General features: G+C 33.9%; 1 protein-coding gene across 1 annotated transcript in view; it reads right to left on the bottom strand.

Annotated features, from left to right (window-relative positions):
• The window catches only part of CFAP54 (cilia and flagella associated protein 54), a 282,672-nt gene that overhangs the window by 166,199 nt on the left and 94,106 nt on the right, over positions 1-22,367 (bottom strand). Inside the window, exons 30-34 of the mRNA XM_069491252.1 lie at positions 21,843-21,969; positions 16,399-16,513; positions 15,950-16,050; positions 2,145-2,375; positions 60-202 (exon numbers count right to left, since the gene is read on the bottom strand). Coding sequence (XP_069347353.1) covers positions 60-202; positions 2,145-2,375; positions 15,950-16,050; positions 16,399-16,513; positions 21,843-21,969 — 717 coding nt within the window. The remainder of the gene's footprint in view (positions 1-59; positions 203-2,144; positions 2,376-15,949; positions 16,051-16,398; positions 16,514-21,842; positions 21,970-22,367) is intronic.

Below are 22,367 nucleotides of genomic sequence, written 5' to 3'. Positions count from 1 at the left end.
TGTGTTAATGAATAAAAACCCAGAGAATATTTGATAGTAAATTAACATATTTATTTTACCTGATGGTAAGTTGGCCCTTCGTCTTTTAGATGTAAGAAGGAAATCAAGCATTGTTTTATAATGTTCTACAGTCAATTTTGCTGTTGGTAATACTGTTCCTGAATTATATAGTGAGAATATATTAGGATCACATGATCGGAAACTGCAAAAGGGAAAAATCACATTAAAAAACAATATAATCAAAATTAAATAAATCTGTCAAATGCCATCCATTTTTATTTTTTAAAACATTTGTGAGTGAGTGCTTCCAAATTTTGGATCAGAAAGTATTTTGGCACTCAATCAAAACATAACATTTTCCCTTTTAATTTTTAAAATTATACAATATAACTTTGCTCTTAGGAATTTTAACATCAATAACCATTTCCCTAAAAGGGCCCTTGAAAATGGGAATTAAAAATCTTTACTCACTCCATGAGCTCTGAAACAATAACTTATGTCAATTTAAAACCACCTGATAGCTCAATGAAGATGCCTACTATATAGAGCAATGTGTCCACAAGCAATGTTATTTCTTTTTAAAGATAAGGCATAAGCAGTAAACAATCTTCCACCAAAAATAAACAAACAAGTACTGAGTATACATTAACAGTTTTAATAAAATCAAAGTTAGCACCAAGTTACCCTGCCATGAATTTGATCACTGTCTTACTGTGCTGCCAAGTGAGTGTGCATCAATCGTCATTTATGATTGGAAGTTTGGAGACTCCCCAGTGTTCAGAGAACAGTGAAGAAGCCTCTCTGGTCTAAACTATTTTCCCTATCATGGCCCCACGAATGGGTCACTTTGCCAAAAGCCTTCCCTGTTGGTCAGGCAAGCTAACTGCCTCCTGAATGCAGATCTGGTATAGCCCACAAAGAAAAGGGTTTCATCTGGCAGAACTGAATTCTGGAGAAAGAGAAACTGGGACCAAGTTTAATGTGGATCTCAACTTGCATTTTTTCTTCACTGCATTATTGAAATAAATATCGTCTTAATTCATATCCCTATCTTCAGCCTTTCCTCTTTCCAATCTATTTGATATGTCATTACCAGAGACATTTTTTATCACAGCCCTGCTCAAAACCCCTCAATAATCTTCTACTAAATATAAAATAAAGCTCAGATTTAACAGACATTTAAGACATTATGATCTGGTATCAACCTACTTTTCTAATTATTTCACACCACTCCCTTTCATACACCCTAGATTCTGGCCAGACTATTTGTGGTTTTCATCCTGTGTTTACTACCTGGGCTTGGCACACGTTCTTTCAACTAAGTAGAGTACCTATTCCCTACCTGCACATTTCTAAACCTTGGCTATCCATCAAGACCCAGGCCTAGTGTCCTCTCCCCATGAACCCTTTCCTGTTAGCCCCAGCCAGAGGAAAGCCTCCTTTCAGGAACAAAGAAGACCTAATGCGCTTTTCACCTTCTATCGTTAACTATAGTTATTCATGAGTATTTGTGACTCATCCTACCGGACTCTAACTTGTATATCCTGTTCATCTTTGCATACCCCTAGCACCTAGCCTAGTGCTTTGTATCTAATAGTTACTCAACAAGTATTTCTTTATGAATGACTCTACAGCAACTTTTTAATGGTTACATAATATTCTGTATTATATACACAGCTCCTATTTTCATCTCCCACAGTACTTAGCCAAAGAAACTCAGTAGGAGCTTAAAGATGTCTGTTGAATTAATAATAGAAAGCTTACATTGCATGAGACAGTATGGTCTGTTTATAGACACACTATACCTCTAAACGAAAAGGAGCTTTGCCTAATACTAGTATCTATAGTTATTATATAATTCACCTTAAATTTTTTTGGAGTTACACTTTATCCTTTCACTGAAAGCTAGATCGACAAATATATTCAAGATTTATGCAAATTAGTACTTCATAAGCACTTATATCCGTAACTTGTTTGGGAAAAATTCTGAGATAAAAAATTAAGAAATACACTAGTGGCCAGTATAAAGATAGAGGTACTCTGTAAACCTCCTTAAGTTGTTATTAGCATTACAGCTCTGAACAATCAAATACAATCCAGTTCATGAGGCTACAATAACATTATTCATTGATAATATACTATACCTGACCATCATATAGGAAGTGCCAAATTTAAGTTTCATACGCTCCCCTAGCTTTTGTAAAAGCAGGTTAAAGTGTGTGCTTGCCAGATACAGGTTCATTTGCGCTCTCCAGGGCATCTCCTCAAGAAATATCTGATGGAACCTCCTTTTTCTAACAAAATTGGATACTATAGGATTCAAGAGCTCTATCAGCCATCGAAATGCCACTTTTCTAACATCAGCTCTCTTATTTCTGCCGAGAAAGAAAGAAGTTTTGAAATTACGCAAAAACATTCAGATATTTAATAAAGAAGAATCATTCCAATTTGTACAAAATACATCAAGAAGTCACTTAACTGCCCTTGCACAAATGTTTCTGGCTTATCGATCATTTCCTCGGTGCTAAAAATGTGAACTAGGGCAGTAAAGAGGGCACAAGGATAAGCACCAGGGACAGAGACACATGCTGCCTTCAACTCTCTCTGATGTCTGTGTCCTCAGCTCAAACCAAACGGAGCTTTTCTTTCCCATAACCAAAAGGCGACTGAGATTAGACAATTAAATTATGATATAATACTCACATTCATCAACAAACTTCAATATTAAACAAGAAAAGCACTTCTCTGTATTGGTCCTTAAGGGAAAAAACAATTTAGCAAAATTTTGTCTAACACTACTCGGACTCCAGAGGAAATAAAACGTCAGTCGAAGATAGATGATATAACTTCATAAATGCATATTCAATGTGCTCCAGAAAAAATATGCAAATTTTAGCTAATAGTTCAGATTTCAAGTATAACATATTCAATTTTTAAAAAAATCATTCCTATCAAAACTCAAAGCAGTTCAACTAGTTTTAGAGTTACAGAGTTATTTATAGAGCATGACTTCATGTCTATAAAACACTTTATCAATTTTTTCAATACTGTTGGCAATGTTGCTGCCCCACTGTTCAGTACCATTTTACCTGATTTATACTGTTCACTAATATAACTATCAGTCTGAATCTGAATCAACACACACATACGCGCGCGCACGCACACACACACACACACACACACAGAGAAGAAAAAAGAAAGAGGGATGGAAGGAAGTAGGAAAAACAGACAGATGTTGTTACAAGAGAAAAGCAGACATTCTTTTTTTTTTTTTTTTTTTTTTTTTTTGAGACAAAGTCTCACTTTGTTGCCCGGGCTAGAGTGAGTGCCATGGCGTCAGCCTAGCTCACAGCAACCTCAAACTCCTGGGCTTAAGCGATCCTACTGCCTCAGCCTCCCGAGTAGCTGGGACTACAGGCATGCGCCACCATGCCTGGCTAATTTTTTTCTATATATATATTTTTAGTAGAGACAGGGTCTCGCTCTTGCTCAGGCTGGTCTTGAACTCCTGACCTCCAGCGATCCACCCACCTCGGCCTCCCAGAGTGCTAGGATTACAGGCGTGAGCCACCGTGCCCAGCCACATTTAAAAAATATTAAGGAATCCTGAAACTACCTCTGTATATTCCAGCTTAAGGAAATGAGCTCATAGATTGACATTAATGGAATCAGGATTCTCACCATGAGGGGAAAAGAGTTACAGTTAGGAAAAGAGAAAAGAATGCAAAGTACCCTGTGGTTTTGAATTGACATTGGAGGTATTAGAATAAACTTATGGTTTTAGATAGATACAGAGATATTTATATAGCTATATTTAGATAGATACATTTAGATAGGCGGATGTAGATATACATGTGTCAATAGATATAGATAGATAGATTGATTGATTTATGTGGACAATTATATTTCCTAGCTCTGTCTGTTGAGAGGGCCTAGAAAGCAAAGCCAAATAGCCACCAATAGCTCCCACAACTTAGAGTCTAAATACCAGTTTTTGCTAAAAGGAATCAACTTATTCCAGGGCTGTCTAGGGCAGGTACAAAATGAATGTCTTAGGCTTATGGTTGGTAAGTAAGAAGGAGCTCAAAAAAGTGATGGCAACATGTCAAAAAAAAAAAAAAAAAAAAAACCTAAACAGCTATCCTAAAAGAGTTCCTGCTGGCCAAATATAGAACAATTTGAGAATCAAGATAAATGATAAATGATGTTAATTTGATAAAGAGTATACACAAGAACTAACCTACCACAGACATCATTGTTACTGACAAAATGTTGAAAGCTTGAAAGCTTTCCCTCTGAGATGAGAATCAGACAAAGATGCCCACTAACATCATTCTTCTCAGCACGGTATTGGTGGGTCTAGCCAGAACAATAAGGAAGAAAAGGGGGAAAAGGGTACAAGGATTGGAAAGGAAGAAATAAAATGGTTGTTAATCATAAACAATGCAGATAGATAGATAGATAAAACCCCAAATAAACTACAGATAAAGTATTAGAATTAATCAGTGAATTTATTAAGCCCACTGAAGACAAAGTCGATATATTAAAAAAACTCTATTTCTGCATACAAGCAACAAACAAATAATTAAATATTAAATTCTAAAAAAAAAGACCATTTCCAGTAGCTTCAAAAAATACCTAGAAATTAATCAAAGCAAAGAAGTTTAAGATTTATTCACGGAAAGTAGAAATTATAAGAATAATTTTTAAATGTATAGAACTAAAATGAGAATAAAAAAACCTTTATTAACAAGTGTAGGGTGCAGCTAAAATAGTTATTAGAAGAAAACTTAAATGTTCATGTTTTCTGAATTCAAAGCAATCCCAACCATACTTCCAGCAAGTTTTTTGTGTTTTTAAATTATCATTGTACAGTCATGCATCACTTAATTATGGGGATACATTCTGAGAAATGCATCACTATGCGATTTCATCACTGTGTGAACATCACAGAGTGTACTTATACAAACCCAGATGGGATAACCTACCACACACCTAGACTATATGGTATAGCAATAGCCTGTTGCTCCTAGGCTACAAACATGTACAGCATGTTACGGTACTAAATACTGTAGGCAATTGTAACTCAATGGTAAGTATTTGTGTGTTTAATATAGAAAAGGTACAGTAAACATACAATATTATAATCTTATGGGGCCACCACTGTATATGTGGTTCATCATTGACCAAAATGTCATTATGTGGCAGATGACTGCAATTTCTATCTTTCCCCATTAATTATTTCTAAGTATTTCTAAATGTCTACTTATGATTTTCAAATGTATAGATCTTTTTGGTTATCTTTTCAAAAATTGGTTTCTACCTTAATTGGACTGGAGCGAAATGTGGTTTGTATGACTCCAAATCTTTGAAATTTCTTAAGACTCACTTCATAGCCAATGGTATAAATATTTTATGTATGCTTAAAAACAATAGGCATTCTCCTGGTGTTAGCTATTTGTGGCACTTTTTTCCTCAAAAATTTATAATCAGCTTGTCAATTTCCACCAAAAGAAAATCTCAAAATTATGAGGTAAGCATGCTACTTTAGAAGTTAAAAAAAGAACAACTGAATCTACCAAAAGAAAGAAGGTAGATATCTGAGAGAAATGGAAACATGTTTAAATAAAAACTTGGACCTGGATTTTCATAAGCACTATTATTCATAATAACCAAAAAGTAGAAGTAATCCAAATGTCTATCAAGTGACTAATGAATAGATAAAATGTGCTGTATCCACAGAATGAAAAGGCCAAAATTTGGTCCTTTGAAAAGACTAAAAAAAATAGACAAACCTCTGGCAAGACAAATTACAAAAATATGAGAAAAGACAAAAATTAATAAATTTTAGAATGAAAAGCAAGATATAAGCCTATAGTTATAGCAGAGATCAAAAGATAATATAACTTTTTATGAACAAATTTGAAAACTTAGATTAAATGGACAATTTCCTAGAAAAAATATAATTAACCAAAAGGGATTCAAAAAAAGATCACAGACACCAAAGAGGCCTATTAATCTTAAAGAAATTGAATCAGTAGGTAAAAATTTCTATGTGTGTATACAAGCATGGTGTAATACAATAAAAATACATATTTGGTCTTTCTCCCTGGTTCCTGGCACAGAGGTCCTAAAACCCTTGGAATTTTCTGAGTGGTAGAAATTTCTTCTGTTACTCATAATAAGTCATTTTGGAAGATACCTGAGTTTATGCTAATGTGGTGACTCAGGGTGACTAGGTAGCCTCAGGATGGGGGCTGGGCAACAGAAAGATCAAACACATGATTAGAGGCTGGGAGCTCTCAGCCCCATCCTTCCAACCTCCTGACGGAGACATGGATGCAAATTAGGTCATGAAAACTCTTCAACAATGAGGTGCAGGGGTCTTCCAGCAGGTGAGTGCAACTACAAGCCAGGAGGGTCATGCACCCCAACTCTACAGAAACAGAAGTTCCTACACGAGGGACCCTTCTGGACTTTGCCCTATGTACCTCTTGATCTGGCTGTTCATCTTTTACATTAAACCAATACACATGCAAAGTGTTTTCCTAACTTCTGTAAACTCTTCTAGCAAATTTTTGAACCTGAGGAAGGAATCCTCGAATTTGTAGTCAGCTAGGCTGAAGTGTGAGTACCTTAGACATTCCATTTGTGGCTGCCATCAGAAGTGGAGGCAGTACGTGGGACTGAGCCCTTTAACTTGTGGGATCTGATGCTAACTCTAGGTAAACAGTGTCAGAATTAATTGCACTTTTGAACTATAGTTATTTAAGATGTTGCCATTGGGAGAAACTGGATGAAGTGTATAGGGGGTCTGTTGGTTGGTGTCAGAGAATTGCAGAACTGGAGAATTGGCTGGTGCTGGAAAACACCAAACAGTTAATGTCAGAAGTGGTGTCAGCAAAAAGATACTGCACATGATTTAACACTTATGTGTTAATGTAATTCACTGCATAACCAGATTAAAAGAGAAAAATCTCAATCAATGTAAAAGAAATATTCAACAAAATTGAATATAATTCATAACAAAACTCTTAGAAAACGAGGAATGGAAGACAATTTCCTAAATTTGATAAAGAGTTTCTTCCCAAATCCCACAGCAAATATGATGCTTAGAAGGGAAATAATAAATATATTTTTTAAATTCATATTGCAGACAAGCAAATAAAATTTATATGAAATGGTACAGGACCTAGAGTACCTAAAACAATTCTGTAAAAGAATAAAGCGGAAAGAGTTTCTCTACTTGATGTTAAGGATTACTCTATAACTACAGTACTCAAGAAAGAGGGTATGATACTGGCAGAGGGATAGCGACATAGATCAATGGAACAGAATAGAGAACCCAGAAATAGACCCACGCTAATATGTCCAACTGATTTTTGACAAAGGTGCAAAATAAATTCAATGGAGGACAGACAGTCTTTTCAATGAATGATACTGGAGCAACTGGGCACCTATAAGTAAAACCATAAACCTCAATCTAAACCTCACACTTTATACAAAAATTAAAAATTAACTCTAAATGGATCATAACTTAAATGGAAAATGTAAAACTATAAAACATGGTGGGGCAGGGAAGCACACAAGACTCAGAGTTAGGCAAAAAGTTTTTAGACTTGCCACAAAAAGCACAACCCGTTAAAGGAAAAATTGATTAAGTTAGACCTCATGAAAATTAAAAACTTTTATTCTATAAAAGACCCTAATGAAGCGGATGAGAAGACAAGCTACATACTGGGAAAAAGCATTTGCAAACCACATATCCAGCAAAGCCCTTGGATCTAGAATAAAATTTGCTAGAAGAACGCAAAATTCACCAGAAGAATTAAAACAACCAATTAGGAAATAAGCAAAAGACAAAAACGGATATTTCACTAAAGAGGATATAAAGATGTTCTATAAGAATAGTCATTAGAGAAATGCAAATTAGAGCCATGAGATATCATTACACACTTATTTGAACAGTTAAAATAAAAAACAGTGATAATATTAAATGCTGGCAAGCATGAGGAGAAACTGGATCACTCATATACCGCAGGTGGGAATGTAAAAATGTACAGCTGCTCTGGAAAAGAGTAGGGGTTTTCTTACAAAATTAAACACACAACCGTACAACCCAGCAATTGTACTCTTGGGCATTTATTTCAGAGAAATGAAGATTTATATTCACATAAAAACCTGTACATAAATGTTCATAGCAGCATTATTCCTAATAATCAAACCAAGAAACAACTCACGTGTTCTTCAATAGGTGAATGGCTAAACAAACTAAGGTACAGTATTCTCCTGCCACAGAATACTAATAAGTAATAATAAGTAGCGAACTAGTGACATTCACAACTTAGGTGAATCTCAAGGGAATTATGTTAAGTGGTTGGGGGGGGAACCAATCTCAAGAGGTTACATACTGTATGATTCCATTTACATAACATTCTTGAAATGACAAAACTTTAGAGAAGGAAAATGGATTTGTTGTTGCCAGAGGTTAGGAAGGAGAGAGGAAGGGAGGTGGCTATGGCTATAAAAAGGTAGCATGGGGAGTGAAGGGGAGGGGGTGGATCCTAATAACAGAACTGTTCTGTATGTTGACTGTGTTGATGGTCACACAAGTTCTACAGACTGCATACAATACACACAGAGACACACACATATACACACGCATGCATGTAAAATCACTGTAATCTGAATAAGGTCAGTGAATTGTATCAACATCAATTTCCTCGTTGTGACATTGAACCACAGTTACATAATTACCATTAGAAACTGGATAAAGGGTATATATGGGGTCTTTCTGTATCAGTTCTTATAACTACATATGAAATCTAATTACCTAAAAGTAAAAAGTTTTTTAATATGTATGTTACAAGGATGTCCATAATCACAAACTCTTTTCAACCTTAGGCTATAAACAAGAAAAGCAAATAAGTAGTTTGAGCATTAGAAAGGGATAAGCAAAACTTTCATTATCTCTTCATGACATGACTGTTGACACAAAAAAACCTGTATCTACAAATAAATTATCAAGTTGAATAGAAGATCAATGTACAAAAAATATAAATTATATTCCTATACAAAGTATAGAAGAATTCAAAAAAGTAATTTTAAAATATCATTTACACCAGTACCAAAAAACAGTTCCTTAATGTATCTAACAAAAGATATATAATACCTTTATGGAGAAAATCACAGAAATTTATTGAAAGACATGAAAAGATCTAAGAATGTGATCTGTCTACTAACAGAAAAAACTCAGTATTGCAGAATAAAAACCAAAAAACCCTCCTGAATCTATATATATTCAATTCTACCTCTATCAAAATCATAATAGAGTTTTTTGTATTACTCAACAATCATTCCAAACTATTTTGTGGAAGAATACCCAAGACTTGCATGGAGGAAAAAAACATACTGGAGGAATTGTTCTATCAGATACCAGGACTTAATTTAAACCCAGAATAATCATGATGGTGTGATATTGACTCAGGAATGGACAAATAGACCCATGAAACAGAAAAGAGGTTCCAAAACTACATATATGAGAACTTGCTAAATGACAATGGTAGCAGTGACAATAGAATGTAGACTACTCACTAAATGATGCCTTCCAATTGGGCACCTATAACAAAACTAAAAACAATAAGGAGGGGGACTTTTCCTCTCACCATTCCCAAAAATAAATTACTGAAATTCCTAAAAGTAAAATGTGATGGAATTCCTAAATGTGAAGATCAAAAATTTAAATTCAGAAAGAGAATACTTTTACTACCCTAGGTTAAGGAAGAATTTCAAAAACTGTAAAGGGAAATGTTGATACATTTGACTCCATTAACAATTAAAATTTTTGAATTAATTTTTTAAAAACCTTAAAATGTAAACTGAAAAGCCACAAACTGGGAGAAGCATTAACACCCAAACTTCCAAAAATAGTAAGAAAACAAAAGTTTTTAAATGTGTGAAAGATATAAACAAGGAGTCTTGAGAATAGAAAAACCCTAGGGCCTAAAAATGTATGAAAAAATGCCTAAACTTCATTAAGAATCAAAGAAATGAAAATTAAGGTGGCAATAAGATAAAATTTCACACCTCATATGTTCACAAAAATTTAAAAATTTGATAATAATATCAAGTATCAGTGATGATGCTGAATAATGAAAACTTCCTACAACACTGATAAAAATTTAAGAGCAAATTAGCAATATGTAGTAATATTAAAGATGTTCATATCTTGGGAGCTACACCCCTATGTATTTACCTTACAGACACTCTCACATATGCATAAAGAGATATATATAAGAATGTCCTTTGCAGCATTGTCTACAGTAGTGAAAAATTGGAAATGATTTAAATGTCCATTTATAGGAGACAATAAACACATTTTTAAAATTTATTATACCATGTATATTTTATGTTATATAATATATGCATAATAAATATATATTTATATATTATTTATAATATACTTATATGCTATATTATATGATTGTGTTTACATTATGTATATTTATTATACGTATAATAAATACAATTTATTATACAATTATTATATAATTTATTTAGTATACAACATTTATTTAGTATATAATGAAATACCATACAGCAGTAAAATGAATAACCTAGACATTTATAATTGATATAAAAGAATCACATCTAAACCAAATGATAAACAGCAATACCATAGTAGCCAGAGACTTCAACACCCCGCTGACAGCACAGAACAGATCCTCCAAACAGAAAATAAACAAAGAAATAATGGACTTAAACAGAACGCTAGAACAAATGTGCCTGACTTCCATTTACAGGACATTCTATCCAAAATCCACTGAATATACGTTCTTCTCATCAGCTCATGGGACATTCTCTAAGATTGACCATATCCTAGGACACAAAGCATGTCTTAAAAATTTTTTAAAATAGAAATTATACCATGCATCTTCTCAGATCACAGTGGAATAAAAGTAGAAATCAACCCTAACAGAAATTCTCATTTCTATTCAAAGTCGTGGAAGCTAAACAACCTTCTCCTGAATGATTATTTTATAAACGAGGAAATCAAGATGGAAATCAAAAGATTCTTTGAACTAAATGACAAAGGAGTCACAAGTTATCAAAATCTGTGGGATACAGCTAAAGCAGTCCTGAGAGGAAAATTTATTTCCATAATTGCCTATATCCAAAGACAGAAAATTTACAAATAGACAACCTAATGAATAGACTCAAAGAGCTGGAGAAAGAACAGACTGACCCCAAACCCAGCAGAAGGAGTGAAATTAATAAGATCAAATCAGAACTAAATGAAATGGACAATAGGAAAACTATACCGGAGATTAATAAAACAAAAAGTTGGTTCTTTGAAAAGGTAAACAAAATTGACACACCTTTGGCTAGACTAACTAAGAGCAGAAAAGAAAAATCTCTAATAAGCTCCATCAGGAATATGAAAGGAGAAATTACAACTGATGCCATAGAGACACAAGATATCATCTACGGATTCTACAAAAACCTTTATGCACACAAACTGGAAAATGTGGAGGAAATGGACAAATTTTTAGAAACACACAGCCTCCCTAGGCTCAACCAGAAAGAAATAGAATTCCTGAATAGACTAATATAAAGAACTGAAATTGAAACAGCAATAAAAAACCTTCCCAAAAAGAAAAGCCCCAGACTAGATGGTTTCACACCCGAATTTTACCACACCTACAAAGAAGAACTGGTGCCTATCCTACAAAAGTTATTCCACAACATCAAGAAGTACAGAATCCTCCCCAACACATTTTATGAAGCCAACATAACCCTGATACCAAAACCAGGAAAGGATGCAACAAAAAAGGAAAACTACAGACCAATATCCCTTATGAATATTGATGCAAAAATTCTCAATAAAATCCTAGCAAATCGAATCCAGGTGCTTATCAAGAAAATAATCCATCACGACCAAGTAGGCTTCATCCCAGAGATGCAGGGATGATTCAATATACACAAATCTATAAATGTAATTCACCACATAAATAGAAGTAAAAACAAAGACCATATGAGCCTCTCAATAGACGCAGAAAAAGCATTTGACAAAATTCAACACCCTTTATGATAAGGACGCTTAACAAAATAGGCATAGAGGGGGCATACCTAAAAATGATACAAGCCATATATGACAAACCCACAGCCAACATCATACTGAATGTGGAAAAACTGAAAGCATTCCCACTTAGAACTGAAACCAGACAAAGTTACCCACTGTCCCCACTGCTATTCAACATAGTGCTGGAAGGCCTTGCGAGAGCAATCAAGCAAGAGAGCAAAATCAAGGGTGTCCAAATGGGGACAGAAGAGATCAAACTCTCACTCTTTGCTGATGATATGATATTATATCTAGAGAACCCCAAGGATTCAACCAAGAGACTCCTGGAATTGATAAATGAATTCAGTAAAGTCTAAGGATACAAAATCAATGCACACAAAGCAGAGGCATTCACATATGCCAATAACAGCCAAACTGAGAACCAAATCAAAGACTCAATACTCTTCACAATAGCAACAAAGAAAATAAAGTACCTAGGGAATATATTTAACTAAGGAGGTAAAAGACCTCTATAGGGAGAACTATGAAACACTGAGGAAGGAAATTGCAGAGTACGTAAACAGGTGGAAAACCACAACATGCTCGTGGATCGGAAGAATCCACATTGTTAAAATGTCTGTACTACCCAAAGTGATCTACAGATTCAATGCAATCCCTTTTAAATTATCAACATCATTTTTCACAGATACAGAAAAAATAATTTTACGGTTTGTATGGAACCAGAGAAGACCCTGTATAGCAAAAGCAATTTTAGGCAATAAGAACAAAATGGGAGGTATTAATTTACCAGACTTCAAACTATACTACAAGCCTGTGGTTATTAAATTAGCCTGGTATTGACACAAGAACAGGGACACAGACCAGTGGAACAGAACTTAGAATCCAGATATAAAACCATCCTCATATAGCCATCTAATCTTTGACAAAGCAGACAAAAACATACACTGGGGAAAAGAATCCTTATTCAATAAATGGTGCTGGGAAAACTGGATAGCCAGATGTAGAAGACTGAAACAGGACCCATACCTTTCACCTCTCACAAAAATCAACTCACGGTGGATAACAGACTTAAACCTAAGGTGTGAAACTATTAGAATTCTAGAAGAAATGTGGGAAAAACTCTTATAGACATGGACCTAGGCAAAGAATTTATGAAGATGACCCCAAAGGCAATCACAGCAACAACAAAAATAAATAAATGGGACCTGATTAAATTAAAAAGCTTCTTTACAGCCAAAAAAACTGTCACAAGAGCAAACAGACAATCTACAGAATGGGAAAAAATTTTCACATGCTACACATCCAATAAAGGACTGATAACTAAAATCTATTTAGAACTCAGGAAAATCAGCAAGAAAAAATCAAACAGTCCTATCAAAAAGTGGGCAAAGGGCATCAATAGAAATTTTTCAAAAGAAGACAGAAGAATGGCCAACAAACATATGAAAAAATGCTCAACATCTCTAATCATCAGGGAAATGCAAATCAAAACCACAATGAGATATCACTTAACTCCAATGAGAATGGCCTTTATCAAAAAGTCCCAAAACAATAAATGTTGGCATGGATGTGGAGAGACAGGAATACTCATACACTGCTGGTGGGACTGCAAACTAGAACAACCTCTGTGGAAAGCAATATGGAGACACCTTAAGCAGATACAAGTAGACCTACCATTTAATCCAGCAATCCCATTGTTGGGCATCTACCCAAAAGAACAAAAGACATTCTTTAAAAAAGACATCTGCACACGAATGTTTATAGCAGCACAATTCACAATTGCAAAGATGTGGAAACAGCCCAAGTGCCCATCAATCCATGAGTGGATTAATAAAATGTGGTATACGTATACCATGGAGTACTACTCAGCTATAAGAAATAATGGTGATATAGCACCTCTTGTATTTTCCTGGATAGAGCTGGAACCTATTCTACTCAGTGAAGTATCCCTACAATGGAAAAATAAGCATCACATGTACTCATCATCAAATTGGTTTCACTGATCATCACCTAAGAGCACATTTAGGAATAACATTAATTGGGTATCGGGCAGATGTGGTGCGGGAGGGGATGGGTGTATACATACATAATGAGTGCGATGTGCACCGTCTATGGGATGGACACGCTTGAAGCTCTGATTTGGTGGCAGGAGAGGGGGTAAGGGCAATATACTCAACCTAAACTTTTGTACCCCATAATATGCTGAAATAAAAAAAAAAAGACAGTCCAGAATATATAAATAGCTTTTCCAACTCAAGAAGACAACAACTGTTAAAAATATGGCCAAAAAATTTAAACAGTCACTTTACCAAAGAAGATATACAAGTGACAAATAAACACTTGAAATGATGCTCAATATTTTTAGTCATTAGGAAAATGCAAATAAGAACCACTATACACACATTAGAATGGTTAAAATTTAAAATGACTGACAATACCAAGTCTTGTTAGAATTTCGAGTAACTGTAATAGAACTCTCAGACACTGCTGGTGGGAATGTTAAAGGGTACAGCCACTTTGAAAACAACTTGACAGTTTCTTACAATGTTAAATATTCATTTACCATGCAACTCAAATGAAAAGACATGTCCACCAAGACTTATACATGAATTCCCATAGTATAATAATTACATTCACAATAGCTCCAAACTGGAAATAACCCAAAATTAACAGATAAATGAATAAACAAATTGTGACAACTGAATACTACCCAACAATAAAAGGAACTACTGATATGTGCAACAAAATCGATGAACACATCATACTAAGTGAAAGAAGCCAGATACAAAAAAAGCAAGGCAAGGCAGGGGTCAGGGTAGGAGGATTTCCTAAAAAGGAGCTGTAGAGAACTCCTTGGCCTGACAAAAATGTTCTCTATCTTGATTATAGTGCTGGTTACATGATTATATACATTTGTCAAAACTTCAAATTATCCACTTAAAATTTGTGAATTTCATTTTTATTGTACGTAATTTATCATTTAAAAAGCTGATTTAAAAAAAATCACAAAATATTGAGGGGGGGAAAAGCAAATTTCCATAGCAAATTGTAAAAACTAATACCACACATTATTTAGGGGTATATACATATGTAGTTGACATACAAAGTCACTCATCAGCATGATAAATATCAAATTTGGAGATAGTATTATCTGTGGGATAGGGAGGAATGGAAATGCATTCCAGTAGGGGTACATAGGGATTTCAACTGTGTTTGAAAGGTTTTACATGTTAAGCTGCATATTAGGTGCAAGAATATTAGTCATGTTATTTTCTATACCCATTTAAAATGTCATAATTTAAACAAAGAAAATTAAGGAATAATCAAAGAGACAGGCAAATGCAAACAAAGAGAAAGCAAAAGCAGTTCTATTAATATCAATATGGTGCAAATTAAGATCAAAATCATCAAATAGGTAAAAAAAAAAGACATTATGTGATAAAGGTAAGATAGATGAAGAAGGTATAAGAATTAAAACTATGTACTTATAAAAACAGAAGCTAAACATTTTACCATGATAAGCTTTATGATCAAGAAAATTAAGTCCACTGATAATTAAAAGTAATTTATCCATTTGTTCTCCTGACCATCCTATCCAAATTACTGCCACCACCATGACCTGACAAGGCAGTTACACTACAGCATATCATTCTTTTCATTTACTTAACAAAATTTACCAAAATTTTAAGCTGTCTTGTTTATTTGTGTGTTTACTTGTTGACCATGCGCCTTTCATTAATATATAAGCTGCTTGAAAGTAATGATTTTACACGTCTGGTCCACCAGTGTACCCCTAGTACACAAAACAGTGCCCAGACATAGTAATCCTCAAGTAAACTTTTATTGAATTAATTAATTAGTTGATACCTTTCTTGTTCTGGCATTTCATAAATAGATGGATTTTTGGAAAAAAAATCTCTCAGTGTTTCCTTTCTCTTACTTCTTCTTTTTTGTGGTATATCTATACTCTTAATAGAGGAGATAAAAACATTACAAATTAGACTTAAACTTTGAACATAGTAATATAATTTACTCATATTCTAATGCTTATCTTTTGACAATGAAATACAGTGGTTTCTTTATAACCTTCAATTAAAATTACTATCAAAAGCAACAGAAGTATCCCATAGACAAAAAAATCTGATTATAAAAATATCTATGATAATTTAAGAATTGTATTGTATAATTATAAAACTATATTTATTGATATTTCCTTCTGTTTCATATTATAATGAATTAAAATGTAGCAAATAATCTCTAGATACATGAATCTCATGTAATTTCATTACCTAAAATTCAAAACTCAGAAAACTTACTCTTCCAAACTCTATTATTGCAGCTTTGAACTTCTTCAAAGGTTTGCTTCCCTTTTTACCCAAAGCATTATCTTTATATTTCATTTTTTTTATTCCAAGTAGAGACTCATTCCTCCTAATACGAAAAAATAAAGTCAGTTAAAAGGATCTACAAAAATTTGCAAAACTACCCCCAAAGTAATAAATCTTTAATGAATGTTGTCACTGAAATTATGTAACAAGATTCAAACCTGCTTGAGTCACATACGTAAGTCAGACTGTGATATCTCTGGTCATCAAGAAATAGCTGGCTTCTCAAAAAAGCAAAATGTGAATCACACCATAAAATATGATGAGAAAAGAGAGGAGCTGAAACATGATGTAGGTGGAACAGAATCGGACTGAAAATAAAGTAACATGAACACTTCCCTTTACAACTCAGAGAAAAACTACGTAAGAGTGACCCTAGACAAGTCACCTTGCTTCTAACATATTTCAGTCTCTTTGGTACCATCCTCTGCAAGCTCCCAGCCATTAGCGCCTTCCAGATACCAACAGGAGCTGAGCATTTAAGATCCCTGAGCATTTAAGATCCCTGCTAAATTCTTCCCCATCTCCCAATCACCTGCAGGGGTTCCTAACCTTATATCCTTTTTTTATTTTTTATTTATTTATTTATTTATTTTTTGAGACAGAGTCTCACTCTGTTGCCCGGGCTAGAGTGCCATGGTGTCTGCCTAGCTCACAGCAACCTCAAACTCCTGGGCTCAAGCGATCCTACTGCCTCAGCCTCCCCAGTAGCTGGGACTACAGGCATGCGCCACCATGCCCGGCTAATTTTTTCTATGTATATTTATTTTAGCTGTCCAAATCATTTCTTTCTATTTTAGTAGAGATGGGGTCTCGCTCTTGCTCGGGCTGGTCTCCAACTCCTGACCTCGAGCGATCCTCCCACCTCGGCCTCCCAGATTGCTAACATTACAGGCGTGAGCCACCACGCCCGGCCCTAACCCTATATTCTTAATCATGGACTTCAAAGGACTATAGTGGTAATCTGGCCTCTTTTCCAAATACTTTAAGTCTCTTATTATCCCTCTATTGATACTTATCACCTGTTTTTTCTGAAATTTATATATTTTCTAGAATGTATATTTCTTTTGGTAAGTACCTGCCAGGTACAGCAAAACCCTGTTGTAACATAATAAATAGGATCCGAAAAATTAAATTGAATAAAATGTAGGGTCACATCAATGCAAGGCTAATGAAATGACTGGGTATGACTGGGTGAGTCTGGCTAGCTAGTCTCAGGGGTTGGGGTACATGAGCCAATCCATCTTGGTTCCCAGTGGCTGTTGGCCTCTCACTTCAATCTTGATGATGATCTTGGATCCTGTGGTTGGTTGAGAACCCACCTCAGCTGCAGCAAATCCAAGAATCTGCCCATTAACTGACATCCATTTTGGCAAATTTTTTGTTGCCCAAACTAGAAGGCTTTGACCAATGACCACCACTGGGGACTTGGAGATCCATCCTCCGCAACTTGGATGCTGAGATTGATTGCCTTCCATTTTCCAACCAGCTAGGTCTCTTCTCTATATCCTCCCTCTCCCTCCACCAGAATGCTTGACCTGGTTGCTGTGTTTTTCCAGAAAGAGATTGGAAGGAGAGGAATTTATGGATGCACACTTAGGCTACAGTCTTTCCAACTGTCTCAGCATTTTCTTCCATGTGCTGCAGGACCTTCATCCATTGACTAGACTAGATTAAACTCCTCCTCTCCTTGACCTCTTTACAGCTTTTTATTTTGTTTATGGTATGTATTAATAAACAATACTTTTAAATTTTTATGTAGTCAATGTTATTGAGCTTTTATTACATGGCTTATTCGTTGTTTTGGTTACTTACATAGTCATGTGCCACTTAACAACAGGGTTACACTCTGAGAAATGCAATTGTAGGTGATTTTGTCATTGTATGAACATCACAAACCAAGATGGTACAGCCTACTACACACCTAGGCTATATGGTAGGTGTATTGTAGCCTAGCCTATTCCTCCTAGGCTACAAACCTGTACAGCAGGTTACTGTACTGAATACTCTAGGCAATTGTAACACAATGGTATTTGTATATCTAATCATACCCAAACATAGTAAAGGTACAGTAAAAATATGATATTATAATCTAACAGGAACATAAGATTATAATATATATAAGGCCTTACCATCATATATAGTCCACCATTAACCGAAATGTTGTCACGGGGTGTATGACTGCATTAGTGCCTGTTTCTGATGCAATTGAATCCCAGTGGCTATCTACCAATTATTTTACAAACACAACTGTTATACTTTATCTGACAGTACAAATCACTCCTTTTTGCTCTTTTCTATTTTTCAAATCATTTTCATTATTCTAGTCCACTCTTCATAAACTAATCTGATTGGAATTGCATTAAACCAATCTGAAAATAATAGAGATCTTTACAATATTCTATCTGTCCATCAAGTAATGTACAATGTCTCTTCATTTATTCAAGTCTTTTAAAAAATATCTCCTAGTAAAGATGTTTGGTCTTCTTCATTATTAGCCTAAGGCCCCTCACAATTCCTGATAAACTGAATACAGCACTCCATAGAAATGGGCTCGTTTTTCTATTATACTTTCTCTTTGGTATAGGAAAGCTATTGATTTTTCATCTAACCATCCTATTGAATTCTATTATTAGTTCTAATGTTTTCAGTTAATTATCTTTAGCTTGTTATGTTAAAAAATAATTATTTGCAAATATCAATTATTTTATCTCCATTTTCAGAGTACTTAATTGTGGAAGCCACTCAAGCATTTTTGAGATTTTGACATTTACAGATTTCCTACTATATTTGCATTGAGAATAAAATCTACATTTTCACTGCTGAACTTACATGCTACTCTTTCATTTCAGATTTTTGCTTCTATATACTGCTAAGTAAAATTGATTCATAATTTTCAATTTTTTATTCTCTTTTTATAAAGCTTTGTTATCAGAATCTGCTGACTTAAATTCACTAAGAAACTTTATACTCATGTTCTGAAATAGCTTTATATAAAACAAAAATTATTTGTTTCTTTAAAATATGAAATAACTATACTAAAAAATCTGAAATATTCAAATATTTTTACTATTTTGATCAATTCTTATAATTTAAATTAACCCAGATAATCATCACTTTCAATTATATTTTTTAACTTTTTAATATTATGTTGTACATACTATTATCTAATATTTGTTTAATCACTTGCAAATTTATGATTATTATCTCTTTGGATTACTTGTATTTCTTTTTCTCATCACACTATTCAGAAATTTCCTAAGTGATTTATACTTTCAAAGAACCAGCTCTAGCCATTACCAATTGGACTATTTTAAAACCAACTTATAATTAATTAATCTTAATTATTTTTTTCTCCCTGCTTTCTTAAATTTGTTATTTTTCTGATTTCTTGAGTTTGATAAAAGCTCATTCAATTTTATTTTTCCTTATTAGTAAAGAAGCTTCTAAAGCTAAGAATTTGCCCCTAACTGCAACTTTGAATGCATATGATGTGTGGGGTTTCTTACTATCACTATTTTCAAAGGGGTGTATACTTTCAGTTAGGTTTATCTCCTGATCCATGCAAGTAATTTATTTTGTTATAAAATTTCAGTTTTATTGCACTGTAAGAGAAGGTGGTCTTTACAAATTTCAGTATGGGTAAACTATTGAGCTTTATTTTGCAACTCAAATATGCTTAATTTTTTTAATTTCATGAGTACTTTAAAGAGTGTTTAGTCTCTATTGTATATACATTATTAAACTAATCTTATTAAGTATATCTTGTACACCTATGTCCTTTTTATTTTGGTCTTTTTTAAAGTGGCAATATTATTACGTTTCTGTCAAATTAGCATTCTTTTCAGCAGCCATTTCCATATATTTTCACTTTTTGTTAAGTAGAACATGAAAAGTTCATGAAATATCTTCATTGTGATTTATAAGCATTATTGATAGACTTTGAATATGAAGACATGCCATTAAAAGAATGAGATTATTCTTTTAATATACCAGGACAACTGACAAACTAGGAAAAAACTAAAGTTTAATTCAAGTCCCCATACGAGAATAAATTCTATATGGATCAAAACATTAAATATAAATCATGAAACTAGAAAAAATATAGATGCATATTTGTCTGCTACAATATGAGAAAAATTTGTAAAAACATACTAGGCATATAAATATAAAATAGATATTATTATCAAAGGAGAAATCAAGATACTTATCTCCACCTCTTCCTATTATTTCCTGACTTGGTAAAGAGCACCCAAAACATCTGCTTAGCCTTGAAAGTTACAATTATTATCTTCGTTTTGAACTCAGTTATACTGCTTAATCCTCAACTTCAAGTCTTTTATCATACCACTGTTCAATGCTTCTACGCCACTCAGTCTTTCTCTTCCAAAATATCTATTCTTAGAATGGACTTCCACAGTCAGCCTTTCAAATTTCCCTACACAGTGAAAGTGTCTTCTGATTTTCTTTGGTATCAAGAATGTTATTAGAGCTTCTAAACATCCGATTTTGGCTGTAGTTTGCTGTTTATTCATTTGTTTAATGTAATGGAACTCTCTAATTCTGACCAATTCTCTTATTACCATGGCCTGTTTCATTTAATGGAAAGAATTTCCTCTTTTCTCTTTTGAAAGAAATGAAGCACATATATTCCAAGCTTTTGTTCTAATAAATGAAGTGCCTATTTTAGGAAGAATATATCCTGTATGTTTTTAAGGGGATGCTGCTCTTTTGCTGCCATTTTTAAAATGGATCTTTTGTTACTGATGTTTACTTTCATTGAAATGGAAAGGATAAATCTATGCCCAGTAAAGAAGAGGCCACTTGTCGGTTGTCAGGAAAAAAGATGGATTCATTTGACATCTCTCATAACTGGCATGAGACACTATCATTTTCGTGATGATTCAGGCCTCAAGAATGAGAGGGACAGTTCTAAGGTTTACTACTTCTATTTGAGGAATTCCCCCTTCACATATACAGATAGAAACCCCAAGAAATGGCTCTGTTCCTTACTATAAAAGAATCAGAAACACATAGTAAATGACCAAAACTGGACCCAAAACCCCGTGTGAGAGAGAGAGCTAATGGCTTAGAGATAATATTATCTATCCTGACCCAACAGCAAAAGACCTCCTAATGTATTTCCTGCTGGAAATCTGAACATGCTCTATTCTCATTTCTTAGTTCAGTTGTATAAACATTTTTACATTTAGTTATTTATTTGCACACACAGACATAAATCTTCACTATCTCCTGGTAGTTGTTTTAACAGCATATACTCCACCCTCCTTTTTGTCTCCCTTACATTTCTTAAAGTGACAATGCCACTCATTTTTTAAAGTTGTTAACACATATAAAACTTATATTACAAGTACCTTTTCAAGAAGTCATGGACAGGAGTTGTTAACTCCACCACAAGCTGAAACTTTTCATCATTCATGCATTTTAGCATAACTTGTGTAAAGAATTCCAGGAATCTAGGTCTTTGCTTAAATTTCATAACTGTAAAAATATGGAAGTTCACATATTGTTACCAATACACTTAGTTATTGGCATTGAAAGATTACTAGTGCTAATAGTCATTTTGTTCCAATAGGCAAGTCTATTAATCTTCTTTTTAGATCTCTCGCTTTTAAAAAATATATAGAAGTAAATGTGGTATGAACTATTGTTTTTCTAAGACCAACTAATCCTTTGCAGTCTATATTTCATTTATTTTCTAAGTAAGTGTTATGAAACATTTCATTAAAGTTGCTTCTAATGTATGACTAATCAGGGAAAAGTTCTGATAATTATTATAACTAGCAATCTTAATTTTTATTATATTTCACTCTGAGTTAAGCAATAATGTTGCTTTTTCTTCATAGCTAAACTTAAAAGTCACTACTGCTTTTTTCAAT

This window comes from Eulemur rufifrons, chromosome 16, assembly GCF_041146395.1.
Source record: "Eulemur rufifrons isolate Redbay chromosome 16, OSU_ERuf_1, whole genome shotgun sequence".
Classification (NCBI taxonomy): domain Eukaryota; kingdom Metazoa; phylum Chordata; class Mammalia; order Primates; family Lemuridae; genus Eulemur; species Eulemur rufifrons.
The sequence above is the reverse complement of the archived record's forward strand: the minus strand, read 5'-3'. Positions and strand labels throughout refer to the sequence as shown.